Raw genomic sequence first — 17,598 nt, 5'->3', positions numbered from 1 at the left:
TTACTAAATCATGCTTATGAAGCACCACTCCAAATTCACTAAGTATCTTTACAAGAATCCTTCTGTGAGTTCCCAAATATTTTGTCTCTTTAGACGGGTTATTTTTACAGCCACGGTCAGAAATCAGACCTGAATCTATTCTCTGTTAACATGGCCATTCCCACCCCTGAAAGACAAAGAGAGACTCAAGACCTCACACTCCCCTTTCTTTATTCAGACTGCAAACCCAAGCTGGTGCTGGTACCTGCAAGGGCATCCAGGTCACACCAGTCCATGCTGAGCCCAGGCTCTCACCAATCAACTTCATTATTATACAACAGGTATTAAATTTCCTATCTAATTGTGCTTTCAAAGCTGCATATAAAAGTGGAATTGGAGTCAGACATGAAGTTACTACTACTCACTTCCTCAACTACTCTTTTGCCCAGGAGCCCTACAGTTCAAGCAAGGTACACAGAAAGGGAAAGAGGGAAATGTCCAGGGGTGTTCCATGTCCTACACCTCAAGAGTTCATCTAAAAAAAAAAAAAACAAAAACAAAACAAAAACCAAACAAGTCAAAGTTGTAAGAACAGCTTTGTTAAATATAATAAACAGAAAGGAAAGAGTCTTTCCTAATGGACAAACACTGAAAGCAGAAGTTGGACCAAACTGCTCAAAGAAACTAAACAGCAAGATCCCCAAGTGCCACATCTAAACTGCAAGACCAAGGAGGTCTAGTAAAGAAAAGACTGTTTTCAGCCAGGAGGCAGCATTTCTTTTAAATACATTTTTGAAGGAGCTAAAGCTGTGTTTTCTTGTAATCTTTATTCAAGTATTTCACAGCAGTTATATTACAAATTACAGTAAAATGTTCAAAATTTCCAGAAGTTCAAAAAAATTAAATAACTTACTTCAAACTAACGTAAAATGAAGTCAAAATGCAAAACATCAATTTAAACACAATTCTGAATAAAACTATAGAATCCAAAATATACCATAGCTGATGAAGGAAGTCTACTTAATCCACAAAGTAGACACACGTTAATGAAACCAAACAGGACGTCCCAATGTCTAAATAACCCAATGTACAAGATACAAAAGATGCAAGTACAAGCCCAAATTCAAGCTTATGGTGTGATTACAAAACAAAAACAAAAGACTATCAGCTGCAGGACCTGCCATTCACCAGACTGAAGGTAAAACCAGCGCTGACTCACCAACTTAATTAAAAAAAAAAAAAAAAAAAGGAAGACAAGATATTACAAAACCCAGTAATCCTATAAATACATTGGCATATGAGGAAATCAAGTAACAATACAGAGGACACAAAACAAAACAAAACAAAATAATCACAGGTGAGATTCAAGCTTGCAAATACAATTAACTCCAGAGCCATCACCCAAGAGCAACTCTATCACTCCAAAACAGCCCCCCCAGCCCCCAGAGAAACCTCCTCCTCCTGGCTGGCCACATTCCATAGAGTCCAGGACAAAGACTCACACAGGAGTTTATTTGCAATTTTCACAACAAGAAACAAGGAAGAGAGGTCAATTTGTACAAACTCTTGCCAGTGCTATGTGGCAAAAAAATTAAAAACATACAAAGAGTAAACAAGTTTAGACCACATGGATAGATTAACAGCTGTTTTAACTCTATAACCACCAGACATCTGTAAAGGAAAACAAAAACTGAAGTGTGGTTATTTGGGCTAAGAAGGCGAGTATATCATTTTAGGTAAGCTGTCCACTAGAACATCTGATATTAGCTACGTTTCTCTAAAACAACATGGCAGCTCCTCAGTTAGTAAAGTTGCCTCTTAATGGTTTTTCCCAATCAACAACTGACAGTAAAAATTTTCCTTTAGAAACCTGACCTTTAGAACCTTTTTTAATGCTAGGCATTAGCTTAAACTTGCTTTTTACACTCACTGGTGACTAAAATTCTCAACTGCTTTAGTTTATATAAATTTATTATCTTCTTAAAAATGAATGCAGTTTTATCTTCCACAAGTGCTGCTGTTACTTGAACAAAAACTTCTTTGAGTAAGTGAAACTGGAATAAATATTTTTAAAAAATTCTGCAGCAAGAACCTGAGACTTGCAAAAAACCCTTTTATCAGAAACTTGCTACAAAAAATCTGCTACATTTCATTTAATCAAATCTTAAAGTTTGTAACAATTTCCATCAAAATACAAAATGCTGTTAATGTACCAGACACATAAATATCTCAGACAGGTATGATGCTAATAAATACTAAATGAAACATGGAAAAAAATCCCATAATCAAATCTGAGATCAAAGAATCTCATTTAAAATGTGTTTTCTGCTTGTTTTTGTTGTTTTTAATCGCACTTTCCCACCTAAAAAATACAGTGTTTCTGCATGGGTTGCATTTCAGTGTAACTAGATGTACATGAATGCTTAAAACCTTTTTCTGCTATTACCTATGAAGAAAAACGGTGGCATTTGGGGGTGAAAACCTAAAACAGGCTGATGTTTAACCATAAGGACAAAGCACTTTGAATGACTGCAGTAGCCCAAGGCCTGTGTTTTCTCTCTCTGCAGCACTGCCTGGGATGAGCCGTAGAGGTGGAGACAAGTCCCTAAGCCTGGGTTTGTACAGGGGAGCAGCGTGACTACAGTCCTCCATAAACACTGTTGGTAACTAAAATACAAAAAGCTGAGGTAGCTCAGGATCTCTGCAGTAGTCTGTTTTCTCTATTTAAAAACTAATCACACTGCATTGCATATTTCTGGACAGACACTTCTGCAGCTACGTAGGGACAGTCACAATGAATTATTCACGATGGGAACACCAGCCAACTGCTCTAGAACACTTTCCACATGGGTGTGAAATAAACCAGCCCAGGTAATGTTCTAATACCGAGCTTGTGACAAAACATAAAAACTGCCTAGACTGTTCTCTCCAGCTGCCAGAAAGGAAAGGTGTTGAACCACACAATTCAGACCCAGAGAACTCTTAGAAAAGATGGATTCAAAAGGCTCTCTTCCAATCCTCCCCACAGTAACAATTCTTTGCACAGAACGACTTGTGAAACCTAAAAGAAGTTTTATATTCAGCTGAGGTTGGGCTCCAGGACTTTGACCAACTATAGTGTCTTCTTGCCTGCACTGCACAGTCTAAGCTATATTACAAACACAGACCTTCCCAAAAAAACCTGCCAGCATTAACCTTGCTTTCCTCAGAGAACTTGCACTGGAAAACAAGGACATGGTGGGAAAATGCTTCATTTTTAGCAACACAGAAGAGTTTCACTGTGTAACTTGTTTCTAAAACAAAATATATACCAATGAAAAAGGAATTTCACCATTTTGGTAAAGTATGTGGCTTTTTCAGTGTGTCTTAGTTTAGTTCTGTAGAGTAAGACAGGCATTATAGAACCATAATACTGGCTGCCATCCAATGAAGATAATACAATTCATCCTTTTGGAGATCTTCATTCTGCAGACAGATTTCTAACATTGCCATTTGCTATAATCCAAACAAATCGCTTAGCCTTATCTTTCTCAATTGACTAAAAGGCACATTAAAGGCAGTTCTAGAGAGCCTCATCTTCAAATTACTGTACATCCAGTTACTCAAGATTCCTACCACAATGCATCACTGCCTTCTTTAGGACAGATTTTTTTTGTCCATAACCCCAGAGAAGAGAATAATTGGAAAAAAAATAAAAAAAGGTTGCCTGTTTAAAAATATTCAACTTATATCTGCTCGTTCCAGTCCTCTTGTATGTGTTGGTCTTCACTTTGCCTGAAGTTTCCCCAAAGATAATGCATGTAGAGTGAACAAGAGCAGGAATGAGAACAGTTTCTGTAGCACCAAAAATCTCCAAGCTGTGGCATTGTATTCTTTATTTATATCAGATACAACTATATGAAGTTCCGTTTGGTTCTTGTAGGCTGGTTGGTTTCAGGTACCTGAGACAATAGCACCAAATTCAACAGAAACAAAAAGAGAGAGCACTTAAGACCAAGGCTCTGCACATACTTGGTGCAAATGGAAACTGAATGGCTCAGAGGACTGCTCTCCCATGAGCAGTTTGAGAGGATAAACCCACCCATCTTGACGAGTTCACAGGAATGTTTCAAACACATGAACTGTTCTTTCCATCTCCTGCAAGAGACACAGACCATTAACCATTCATAAATATATATAGAGAGAAACAGTTACTTTATGTAGCAGTACTTACTGTGATACTTTTTTTAATCTGAACTAATAAATATATGAAAACAGATATTTCTGTCTATTAGCTGCTATCTGCTAGCAAAATAGAGTAAAAGAGGGAACTCATTAAAAAAGCAGTAATGCAGAAAAGCACTCTAGTATGACAGTCCATGAGAAAATCAAGGCTTATTAGGGTCACTTATATAATTAATGTGCTCAATATATATTAGGAAAGCATTACAGTGGCACACTGCATGAGTCCAAGTCTTACTGCATACTTCTGCTGTTGGTGACCCAGCTGTAATCACAAGTCTGCACAGTTTGAATAATCAAAGTAAAGATTGGTCTCTACACACTCCTGCTGGACAGATGCCTTATTAATCTACCTAACATCTTGCTCAGACTTTCAACACATTTTTAGGTGAAGATGGCAGGGAATAGCATCAAAACAGTTTAAAAAGTATTCTGCAGAAACTCTACAAAACCCCCCACTATGGCTTTTCAGGTTTTGCTGTAAATTATTCATGGAGAAAAATATTTAGTGCTCAGTGATCCAACTGGGAAGAGGCAATTCTCGTCCTTTTCTCAGCAGGGCTGGTTATCAGATGAATCAGCAAGCTGATCCAAACCCCTCTGCAGTTAGAACAGTGGTGATGGAGGGAAGACAGACCCAGAGCTGGCATCAGCCTGTGCCAATGGTGAAATGACCAATTTGCTGTTGATGTACAGGAGGCCTTGGAGGGCAAACACTTCAGTGACAAAGGATGATGTCAAGGCAGACACCTGGCTTCCACCATGCTCCACTGACCTTCCCAAGGCTGCACTTACTGACCAAGAGAGTGTTCACACTTCTAAGGTCTTGTAAGAAAGTCAGAATCTACAAACTGCACAGACCAGTGGGGGGTAATTGGTTTTGGCCTAGTTACACAAACACAATTAAAGGCAACTGCAGCAATGCTGGGTCAGGGTGCCTATGAAATCACTACTTTACATCCATTGCTAGTCATGCCACAAACATGGAAACTGCTTTTACTCCAATTTACTCTGCCAGCATGTGTTTTTCATGCTGCTGTAGTCTCTCCTCTTTTTCCCCCCTTCTTCTAGGTTAAATTCTTAATCCTCTTCTGCAGAAAGCATTCTTAGAAACAACCGCCAGTTTCTAAGTTACCACACTAAGCTTTTTTCTTTTTATAGATACCTTCTTCAAAGTCTATTACAGGCTTTTGCCTGCTAGTAGAACAATAAACTGACAGATTAACAGTTTCTGAAAAGCCTATCTCACAATATTCAGATAAAGAATAAAAGAAGCTGTACAACATCACCTCTATAAGTTGTGATTTGTCATAGTCTCTACGATGTCTGTAGATGCATTGACTGAGGAGTGAATACAATCTCTCAAGTTGGTCAACAGTCAGGTTGTCACTTTTCTTAACCACCAAATCAAGCAGTTTCTGTTGGAACAACAAAAGGTGAAGTTAAGAGGGTTTCTAGAATACTTTTAAATTTTTTTTTAAGGACAAATCAGAAAGGCAATGTCTTTTTGAAGCCCTCCTTCAAAGGGATACATACAAATGAAATGAACCACACCTGGGTATCAGCAAGGCCACTGCTTCAATGTTTATACAAAAATAACTTGATGTCTCCTTTGACTTCTCTGCTTATACCCACACTTTTCTTGTCTAAGATTCTTTTACTCAGTACAGCTGGGGCAATGTTTGGTCTTTTGGAATGCTATTGCATCCTACTTCACCTTGGTTGGTCATTGTAACAAAGCAAACCCTAAAAACTGCTTTGATGGCCAAAGTAGACATTTTTAAGCATTAATACTGACAGGGAAAAAAAGTACTACCATAGGAAAACATTTGGTCTTCCACAAATGTTGTTAAACGCAACAAAAAAAGAGAAGGGGGTAGAAGGAGGACACAACATATGCAAAATTTCTCATAACAAGGGTGAAAGTATTTTACATAGTATCAAAGAGTGACATTTAAGATTTTTTTTCTCCTGTCATAACAATTCTATAGTTTCTGAAGAGATCATCATCTGTATGCCACAGAAAATGCAATCTAAATTTCATAGGTCGCAGTAGGTGAAGCTACTTTTTACAACAGAAGATAGCAGATTTTGTTGTAACTTTAACTGAAAAAAAACTGAAGCTTAAAAAAACTGGAAGAAAATTAATTAGCAGTTTATAATGCCAAAACATCAACACAAACTCCCATTTGCTTTCCAATCCACTAAGTTTTCTCCATCAAGTATACCCACACAGGAAAAGATGATGTTAACTCCCAATTACCAGGCACCCAGCAGTTTCTTGGTACCTGGCATGGCCAATTAACACAAGTAAGTACCTGCAAAAATGGCAATTAAAAGAGTGGACTGCTAGGAATTCAGTGTCCTTACTGGATTATAAGGGTAGTAATGATGGGACAATAAGGATTCAGTAGTTTCATTAACCTTTCATCTAAAAAACACTCATTGACAAATCATTTCCAGAAGTCACTACAATTGTAATACTTGTCTGTAGTCAAAACTAAAGGGAATGTTGCTTCAGACCACAGAAAGGAAGCTTTTTCAATGGAGTCTGTTAATAGTTCAAATTTTCAGTTGTTACCTTTAGTCTGTCATGGTCAACAATGACAGAGGGTAAGGGATCTAAAGGTTCCTCTGGAACTTGCTCCAAACTTGTGGGCTTTGACTGATCCACAGCGACTTTTCGTGTTTTCTTGCTTTTGAGCAAACCTGTAATTTGAAAAACAAATATCAGTGCTGTCAGTCCCATAAAATGCAGCTTATTTCTTCACTTCAGTTTGATTTTGCTTGTTTAGTTTGTTGGGTTGTTTGGATTCAAGCAAGACTGTAGCACTGCACATTATTCATCAGCTTTGCTGACTTCTAATGCTTAGAGGTACACTAACCCACAGTTCAGAAGACACACACAAAACTGGCTATCCTTAAAACCCAACTCCAAAGTGCCAACTTTTAATGAAAACTGAATTCCATGAAGAGTTTTCTCATCCTATCTTTCTATTCAACAACAAATTAAACAGCTTCAAAGACAAGTTCACACACTAAGCAAATGCTGAAATTCTTTCTGCTCAAGTGAAACAAATCTTCACTTTTCTCTCTAAAGCCTCCCAAGTCTTCATCACCACAGTATTCCAATGTCTGCTCTATTTCAAACCTTATGTGTTTATTACACATTTGTTTTCTTCCATCTTTGTATTCAACCTATTGACCAAAATCTTATCTCCTTATACTCTCCCTACATTCATTCACTATTTTTCTCCTCAACTATTTAAAATGCCTCTTCTTCTGAGGACCCCTGCTATTATAACCAGCATAAAGCATACAAAATTCACCTACCAAATTCAGAAATGTAAAGGCTCTTAATGCATCATGCTCTTCTTGTGATATTCCTAGGACCTTTCTTGTATTATTCTCCTTACCCTTAGAGAAAATATGTATGTACAAACACAGCCAACATGTACACAGTAATCTTCTCGTAATTCAGATCTCTCATTAAAGCTCATTTCCTTTGTAAAGCTCAGCACTAACTTTTGAAGTAAAGATTCCATTCTTTTAGATAATTCTGAAAGCTCATTAAAAAGGCAATCATGCATAAGGCTTCTACTTCTGTTCCCTGAGGAAACTCTCTCTCTTGTCTTCAAAGGACATGGACCCTTCTTTTATACACCACCAGGATTTTCCATCTCCTTATCTTCTTCCTGCACTGTTATTGTGTTCACTGTGACTCCAAAGCCAGAGACCTTCTCCACAAATAAACAACAAGCTGGCTTTTGCGATGAATTAAACTGCTTCAACTTTTGCTACATGTAATGTTTTAAAGGAATGCATTCTTTATTTCTATGCTTTTTTTATCCCATGTCAATGATGCTATTATCATATTCTCTAACAAAACAAGTCAATATCTATCATGCAGATCAAAATATAAATCAGACAGAATATACAGACCAAAAGACGTATTATATTTATTGTCATTTATAATATTTTTAAATATTTAATTATTGTTTGAATGTTATCTCAGTATTTCCCACAAAGTTGACAAATATGAACAGAGCAGTGTTAAGTGGAGATACACCTTCTTAACTAGGATAAAAATACAGCAAATCAAGATTGTACTTCTGTGGAATCCTCAGGATCTTTCTCTCTCAGGGAATTTCTCTGAGCCCTCCCTGGGACAGACTTACCATAGAGTTTCCCCATCGGGGCAGACAGGAAGGACTTCCCCAAGGAGTCCTGCTTAACACCTATCCATCCCAGTTCCTGTTCCCATATGTCCCAACTTCCCTTGGTTTCTCCTTTCCCTGTTTCCTCATTAGTGGCCAGCCCCTTCTTCCCTTGCTATCATCCCCATAGTCCCCCAATAAAAGCCTTGTGCAGAGCACAAGGTTCTTTTATCTCTGCTTCCCCTTTGGTATGCAGAAATAAACCTTGCTGGAACTGACCACACAAAAGGCCCTTCTGCCTCTCTTTGCTGAGCTTGCCATGGTGAGTGAGGTGTGTGTGGACTTGAGTGCCTTGCCTGAATGCTTACCCAAACAGCTTTTCCACAGGAGATGCTTATTGGGAAATAAGATACAGGTAGCAGCAACCACTATCTAAACCCCACACTGCTACATACTTCTAATTTTTCTATGTGAAATTGAATGCTGCAAGCATACTAAGAGTTTCAAATAAATAGTCAGCAATAAATAAAATATTACTATATAATAATAATTTTAACACAGGATATTACAATGAAAAACACACACGTTAACTTTGGCACTGAGATAATGACAGAAACATGGAAAACAAGCTATACCTTCTTTATCTGCTTCAGCATCTTTAGTTTCAATGTCTGTGCTCTGTAGTGTTCTCTCATTATTGCTGCAATGTGGTAACTCCGCTTTCACCAGATCAGTTCCTTGATTTGCACTGGAAGCTTCCATTTTCTCCTTTGGCTGATCTTCAGATAAAGATTTTTGCTTGTTACTAGACCAATCACTGTTGTCACAGGGTGAAACAGCATCAAGTGATTCTACTTTACCATTATGACAGGCTGCAGCAGGTACACCTTGGGAGCCGTGTACAGACGTCTCTCCATTCACAGTGTCCCTTTTCAACGTAGAGTCCTTCTTTAATTCCTTCTCAGTACCCAGGGTAATACTGTCAGTAATTAACAGGGATTCATTTGAGCTCTCCTCTTCTGTGGATGCAAAATTGTTTTCCTTTCCTGATGTCCCATTGTTAAGCCTCTGCTCTGCATCTATATCCATAATATCACAAGAGGATTCATCATTTGTCATAGAGAGGTCTCCTGTTTCCTCTCCGTTCTCCTCAATGCAGTCAGTGCTGATCTCTAGCTCTCCATTTTCTAGTAATTTATTGTCCTCACCATGATTTTCATCATCAGCAAACTTTGCATCATCTTCATCTTTCTTTAAATTATTGACTTTCCTCTTCTTAATAATGCCTTTGCCCCATTGGGAGCGCCGTCTCGATTTTCTCCTGATTCGAACTGAAAACAAACACACAAACACTTTTAGATGCACAGATACCCCTCAGTAAAGAGACCAGCATATAAGAATATGGTGCTGTTTGAGGCAACCAAGTATCTTCACTCTTCAAGGAAAAATAAAGTGTCTGTTGAGTTGAATGTCAGCAAATTAGAGGTAACAAGGAATTTTAGAAGTATAAGGAGTGGACACTCGGTCATCCACTCAATTCCTAAACTATGGAAACAACACATTCCTACTTAAAACAGCTAAGCAATGGTGTGGTAATTTGGGTAGCATCTGGGTAATGAGGACTCAAAGACAGTTACTCTCATTTTCCCTTTTTAGCTCCTCAGTGATTTGAAATGATTATACAATAAAACAAATGGAAGTGCAATCCATGGATTCACTTTTAGAACAATTCAGAAGGTTGGAAGGGACATGAGGAAGCCTCTAATCCAACCAGAGTCAGCTGTGAGGGCCATATTGTCCTACTTAACTTGAAGCAATACAGGCATGCGATTCATTTTTTTCACTATTTCTCCAAGAAATTTTCCTTTTTCTTATTTCTTAGTTTTATTTTCTGTGCCTTTGAAAAATTACGTAATAAACTATTTTTCAGAAAGGCCACTTTATTTTATTAACCAATCTGCAGTGAGATACAACTAAGGTACTGATCTACAGGTTTTGGGGCACATTTAATGAGCAAATGCAGAAGGAAGACCATTCCAACCTAATGGTATTGTCAATATCCTTTTCAAAAGCACTAACTAGACACAGCTCAGAAGATCAGGAAGACACTGGGAAAAAGTGAAGCTTCTACATTCAAATCCAAGCAATGATAAAGACTGTTCAATTTTTGCAAAATTGCTTAAGTTGTGGCCAACTATTATAAATGAAAATCACAGCCAATAGTAACCAGAGACTGACAAATTTCCTTCCCTTTCAAAGTGAACTCTTATGCTGAGCACCTCCATAAGGTTCTTTACATTTCTAAGTTGCTTTGATTTATGGGGTATTAAGTTCTACACCGGTGTCTGCCAACCACACACAGAGTTACAAAGACCTTGCTTTGAAGATACAAGCACCGTGCAGGTACAAGTGTTGACAATTAATTCACAGCCACTCAGAAGCACAGTTGTACTTCAGAACTTCTCCCCACGAGTGCTGTATGTGAGCAGGTACTTTAACAACTACGTTAGGAGTAAATCCTAACCTTTTAGCTTTAAAGCCATCTAAAGTTACAATCACACTGCAATAAGAACAGTTTCACTTAGAATGTGTATTTATTGTTACAAATAATCTTTATGGAGAACTGCAAGATTTGAAGGGGGGAAAAATCCCCTTTCTCCAGCCATATTCAGGATCTGATAGTGACTTCTACAGTCAGTGTCACTCTTTTACTGATGAGCTACAACCTACTCACATAACTTTTCAGGAGTTCATGTATTTTTTTCCTAGATTATGCAAGAAAATTTTCATTAATCACTGAACTAGCAAATCTGAAACTAAACAGGGAAATATAAACTTACAGACAAAAATAGAAATAATACTCTATTAGGCAACAAACTGAACCTCAGAGCAACTCCAAAGATAGGTAAATAAAACACAGAAGGAGAGTACAAGTCTTTTAAAGGAAATCTGGTACATACTAAGCAAATAAATAAGTTAAAATTTTAATATAAACTGATTTTTGGCTATTTAGGCAGACTTTGCTGTAATTCAGATAGAATTCAAAATATGTATCAGATATATTGTGAACTGTATTTGTATCAGTGAATTGTACTTTAAATATTTACTGGTGCATCCCTTCTGTCCACATTGTGAGTTTCACCCGGGATGAGAATCCATGATTTCCCCAAATACACAAGTACATTCCTAAAATTCTTAAGTGTGAGAGAAATCACCTTAAAGCAAAATGGAATTAATCCTTGTATTACCTGTCTCATTAAATTTCAAGTCTTTCCCAACTGAGAGTCAGCAAGTCCAGCTTGCTCAGTGTCTCATGCAGTATTTTTGAACAAACATTATGTGTGTTGTTTTTTACCGCTGTTTTTAATTAGGACAAAGCAACAACAAAAAGTGAGGCAGCAATGTCTTTTGGGATGAGAGAGGAAATTCTGGTTCCAGATCCTTAGCAACCATTGTTACATAGATTTTTCTTTTACACAGAGTTGAGGCTCTAAATTAGTGAAAAGTTGAGCAAGGGATACAGCATTTAAAAACAAACCCCACCACCAGTCTTTCTGTCGTGCTTAATTCCCCCAGTTAAGTTAAGGGAGTGGTACAAGGAGGAGAAGTGTTTAATGGACCAGAGAACCATGTGACAAATTGTAGACACCAGATTTCATCACCTGTATTGGTCCCCTTTACAGTAACTGGAAATAAAGAAGGCACTACTACAAGAGTATCATGGATCTGAGAAGCTGTCATAAGAGGCAGGAAACTGTCCTACAGGACAGTTGATTATGACTTTAAAAGGATGAAGGAGCTACCACAGGGCAAAACTGATGCAAAGGGCTGCTGGGGAGGAACTAATGGGTTAACAGATTGCTGCTAAAAAATAAACTTAATCTGGAATCCCATCTTCACTACCTTGATGTTTGTCTTTTAGAAGATTGTAAACCATCAAGAGCAGAATGCCAAACTTTTTATTTTCTAGTCAGTATGATTCATGACTATCAGCTTCCTGCAGGTAACAGAATGGGACAGCTATTAACAGGAGAAAAGCTTTGAGTGAACTTTGTTTAAAAAATGAACAGAGTACATACAATTGCAACTTAATGCCTTAACACCTTTTCAATTACTCCTTTTAAAACTACTCATCAGAAATCTCCTCATTGATACCCAGTCTTTTGGCAGTATTTGTGCCAGAGGTAGTGGAAATACTATTGTCAGAAGAATCCTGCTTTATAGAACTGAGTTTCTCTAACTCAAACTATTATAATAGCAATTATTCACACATGAATACATTCACTTGCCTTCTAATTTGGACAACTATTCACTCTATAATCTTCACATAACCTCTACAGATTCGCCAAAGGGATCTTAATTTCAGTTCTAGCTTCTGTATGGTTTGCTTTTTTGTAAATCACTACGAAGAATTTTTAATAACAATAAATATCTGTCTGACACAAATCACACCTAACATTTCACTCAGGTTCACAAGAAGTTGGTATCAAAACTAAATTTCACCTGCTCTTTTTCTCCTAAGATGCACAATCTATGCAGAGAGCATTTTTTAAAGTGCTATGTAATACAATGCAATTAATCACTGAATAGAAATTTACTCTACATTTTGTTAAGCAATAAGTGAAGTTCCTCAATTCTTCCATTCCTTTGTTAAGACAATTTCAGAGTCATCTGAAAGATATATGAACAAGGCAGACAGCATTTCTCCTAGGTATGATTAAAAATAAATTCTGTGCTGTCCTTACTTCACAAGGACTAGACCTCTAGATGAAGTTAAGTAAAATAAAACTTGTAGCAGACTCAGAAATTCTGAATTCTTGCCCACTGACAGGTGCTGCTTGGAGATTCTCCAGTCAGATACACTAAGTAATAACAACATCATCTGGTGATGTAAATACCAACCCTGTCCAGAGCAGAGCACTGTTCTCGGCTATTAAAGAACAGTCACAGTAGGAAAAAAACCCAAAACGAAAAACATCCTAAAAATTATGAACCAAAAAATCCCACTTTTCCAAAGCACTCCTCCAAGACCTAGAGGTAACCGTGACCTTTCTGTTTACTATGGTCTCAGGAAAAGAGATTTCAAAAAGAGGGTGAATGGGACAGAAGCTTTGGAGCTGAAGTGTGCATGGTTGCTGTCCCCCAAATCCAGCAGTACAGTGACAGAACTGTAGACTACAGAGAAATAAAATTAACAGTGGAAAAGAAAGAAGACATAATTAGATTATTTGAAGACTGTCAATTATTAACAAGCAAGTCTGCTTCCCTTAATGTGGAAGAACTCTAATAAGATGCAGCAGAGACCTTTCTCTTGAAATTTCTGTAGTTTGACTACTAGGGTACCTTGAGTGCAGCACAGGATTGAAGGCTAACAAGTTCACTTTATGCTGCAGAGAAGACTCTTCCATGCTTCTACACTGCTTAAAACCCATCAAAGAATGTGAATCATCTGTCAGTAAATGATAAAACTGACATCCATCAAACAGTAAATTCTCAGTTGCTACTGTATTTCATGAAGAATTCCTGGGGATTAAAACCCAAAGAAGATTCTCATGGCAAGCAAGATCACCATGGATCTAGATTTTTAGTCTGCAGTATCAAGAACCACTTAAAGCAATTCACATGTTTTAAGTTTTTCTTCCATGATCAAAACCCTCAACACCTTTCTGATGTCTTGGGTGTAAAGTAACTCAAAGCCTTGAGAAATCACTTATAACCAGCAACTTACACTCTCTTATACAACATCCAGGATATCTATGTACCTGCCACAGTAACTGAGCTGCTTCCAGTAGTTCCACATTCCTTACCAAGAGGCACTAAATAGTCCACTTGAAAGTCTCTGGAGTTTCTACTCACTAAGTCCCAAACTGCAGTCAGAGATAAGCAGCAAGAAAGAACAGATCACAATTCCACAATGGTTTAAAAAGCAAAGTGAGGTGCCAGCTTCCACTAACAAAGCCATTTCTTCCTCCAAAGCCAGCTATAGCATTTCCACTGCCTCATTTGTGTTGGCACTACTGTTTCTGCAGTAAAACAGATAAGGGAACTAAATCCATCTGAAACATCAGGTTGTTGGGGTTTTTTCTGGGTTAGTTTTTAACATCTTTGGTTGAGCTTTCCAACTCATGAATGACAGTGCTGGCACAAGGAACACAGTGGGAATATGCCAGCAGCAACAAGGCAAGACAGCCTCTTTAACAGTACCCGGCGGTTTGACCAGCCTAAGTGACTGTGGAACCAACCCCTAAAAGATGTCATTTTCTTCACCTAGACAGAAGGACTCAAGGCACAGAACTGACAAACACATGAAAAGAACTGCATACAACAACTTCACATATTTATGATTTTTATCACCTTATATAACAGCTTATGTTTTGTAAGCCAATACTTGAAGAATCTGGGCATATCTACCCAACACAGAGAAGTCAAGTTTCATAAGGAGGAATTGAAATAGGTACAAACCAAACCTGATTGCAGCATTCCCAGTATTTTCTTCCCCAGTCAATTGCTTTCCCCTACCATCCCCAATAATCCTCTCCACTTGAGCTCTTCCCAATATTTCTCACGGAACTATCCCAGTGTTTCCTGTTCCTCCCCACCCCAGCTGAACTGGACACAGGACACAGTCCGTGTCTGAGGTGTGCATGCCATGCCTGGTCAATACCATGTTTTACCTGCTCACCTACCATTTTCAATCTATCTCCTTTTCCTGCAGTAGACACGTGCATTTGTCCAGCTACCAATTTTCACTAAACCTGCAGGAATCTAATCTTTCAGGTCTCAGCTCCTGTCAAATCTGTCTGAACTCTACTAAATTATTTAGAAGTTATTAGGGGAGCAGAGATGGACAGAGAGCACAGGTATGATTTTCTTGGGAAACCAAGATAAAAATATAATTTACATGAAACCAGAGTAATTACATTAGTGAAATACAAGGCAAGACCATCACGCTGGAAAATTAAAGAGGCAAATGAAGTCAAAAGAGAAAAGACAATCAGATTAATGTCATCTGTGGAGATAATTTTTAGACTTTTCACCTGTGTAGATCTGCTTATTTCCCCTCTGCACAACAGCAACTACTACAGCTATACACATCCTTGGTACCTTCAACTGGCTCTTAAGGACTACTGAATGACACCTTCCTGCTGCAAGAGAGCCATGAACAAACAGAAGAAAGAATCATAGCTATTGGGTGGTTTCTCTGTCAAGGAGGCAAAATCTGAAGTTAATAAAGGTAATAATCTCAAGAAAAATCCACTACTTCTGCAGACAGAAACACTAAGTCTTAATTTAAAGCAAACATTGTCACAGTTTTCAGAAGGGAGGAAGGAAGGGTCTGAAAACTGTTTTTATTACATCACTTGTGCATATCACTTGGAGGGGAAAAAAAAAGCCCCAAACGACTTCAGAAGATCTTTTTACCTTGTTTACAAGAAGATGATGATAATGCTTTCAAAGAAACCTTTAAAAGAGGCTGAGCCATCTTGCATTACTGAGTTATAAAGAAGAGAACAAGAGAATATAAAAAAAGTCACTGATCAGGTAAATTGTAGAACCCACTTAGCCCTCTGTCAGAGAAAAAGACACTTGATTAATTCAATAGGCAGGTATTTAATAGTGATGAAAGAAAATTTCTTTGTCACTAGATATCACCGAGTTCAAAAGTTTGATGGGATCCCAAAAAAGAACAGGCAGTCAAGATTTATTAGAACTCCCACAAATTCACTAAATTGCATTTTAAATTAGAAGAATTTAAAAGCCTATAGGGTTTAAAAGAACTGTTAACTAAACTGGAATCATCAGCTACATTGGTATTTCCTTCAAAATCAGGCAAAAAAAAATATTTCTCAAATGTTTGCAACTTTCTTTCAAAGCATCCGGTTGAAGGCAGCACAAGAGATCAAACCACTCCCAACCAGAATGCCAACTCCTACACTACCCAGAACAAAATGACAGAGAGACAACAAGAGACAGTTGCCTCAGCTCTGAGTAAATATATCCTCATATTCCAGAAAATCTTTTTTAATGGTGCTTATCAAGTAACAGTACTTGCCTTTGTCTCAAGTGAGAATTAATCCAAGTCAAATCTCAAAAGCAGAGGAAAACTAAACAGTAGCAAATACAGGATAAGTGACAAAACAGCAGCTACAAGGATTTTCATGTTAGCATCTGAATGACTGTTATTTTGCCAATATCCAATTCTTGAATCCAAACTCAGAACCACACCAAAAGGAAAAAAATAGTTCAAATGATCAAAACCATATGGCATCTGGTCTGCCATGTCCTTTGATAAGGCATTGCTGCAGTCCCAGAAGCCTGAAGTACAGCAACCACGGTCACAGAAAGGTCAAAGAAGAGACACTAAACAGATGAAAATCGGACAAAGACTGAGAATAAAACAGTTTCCGAGAAAGACTGTAAATGAAAGACCTTTTATTTCTAAAAATCTTTTTTAAAAAGTACTCCAGACAAAACAAAAGCCTTTCCATTATAAATCAGAAACAAAGTGTTCCATAGGACAGCAAAGATCACCCATTTGGGGGTGAAAAAGAGAAAACCAAAAACCAATCAAGCAAAAAAATCCAACACAAAAAGGCAAAGAAAATATTACTTACTTAGAAACATTTTCTGCCATAGTTTCTTAGATTATTGCTTAGTATCCCTACAGTCCTTTATAGAGAGCCCACTAATCACTTAAATTACTGGGAAAAGTTAGCAGTGTGTTTACTTCATATTTCATAAAATGACTTTCATATAAAACTTATATTTTTAATAGTTTGCATAACACAAAGGACTTAAATTTTCTTTATTTGCTCCAAATGCCATTTTCACAGCTATGCTATTTATCATACGGCATAAAAAACATCTTCTCTATGAAGAAAACATAAAATCTGCAGTCTATCACTACAATATATTATCATTAAATGCTGCAAAAAAAGATAAGAATGCAAAGCTAAATCTTCCCCACAGAGTTTATTCATATATAACACTAAAGGAAGCAAGTTTAAGACAGTAAATTGGTATGTACCATGCCCCATCTACTGGCAAGATGGAGCAGTTGGATACAGTTCTATTATACAGGATCCCAATGATTAAAGAGATGCTAATGCTTTCTGAGCTAATGTGTATGTAAACCACTTAATTTAGCAAACACACCAAACTGCACACTGCTGGTAGTTCCCTTTTCTACACAGCTCCATGCAAAGGCAAAGTAAAACTCTCCTCAGTAGTGCCCAGTGAC

At 37.6% G+C, this 17,598-nt stretch overlaps 1 protein-coding gene across 5 annotated transcripts in view; it reads right to left on the bottom strand.

Annotated features, from left to right (window-relative positions):
* Positions 1 to 787: 787 nt before the first annotated feature.
* The window catches only part of ATAD2B (ATPase family AAA domain containing 2B), a 75,323-nt gene continuing 58,512 nt past the window's right edge, over positions 788 to 17,598 (bottom strand). For 4 of the 5 annotated variants that reach the window (XM_072926318.1, XM_030269447.4, XM_030269448.4 and 1 more), the window contains 4 exons: positions 8,993 to 9,688; positions 6,782 to 6,909; positions 5,490 to 5,618; positions 788 to 4,116 (listed from right to left, as the gene is read on the bottom strand). In XM_072926318.1, coding sequence (XP_072782419.1) covers positions 4,075 to 4,116; positions 5,490 to 5,618; positions 6,782 to 6,909; positions 8,993 to 9,688 — 995 coding nt within the window. In that variant the 3' untranslated portion in view covers positions 788 to 4,074. The remainder of the gene's footprint in view (positions 4,117 to 5,489; positions 5,619 to 6,781; positions 6,910 to 8,992; positions 9,689 to 17,598) is intronic. The other variant, XM_030269449.4, reaches the window with a different exon arrangement.

This window comes from Taeniopygia guttata, chromosome 3 (assembly GCF_048771995.1).
Source record: "Taeniopygia guttata chromosome 3, bTaeGut7.mat, whole genome shotgun sequence".
Taxonomy (NCBI): domain Eukaryota; kingdom Metazoa; phylum Chordata; class Aves; order Passeriformes; family Estrildidae; genus Taeniopygia; species Taeniopygia guttata.
This window is presented reverse-complemented; position numbering and strand designations above follow the sequence as displayed.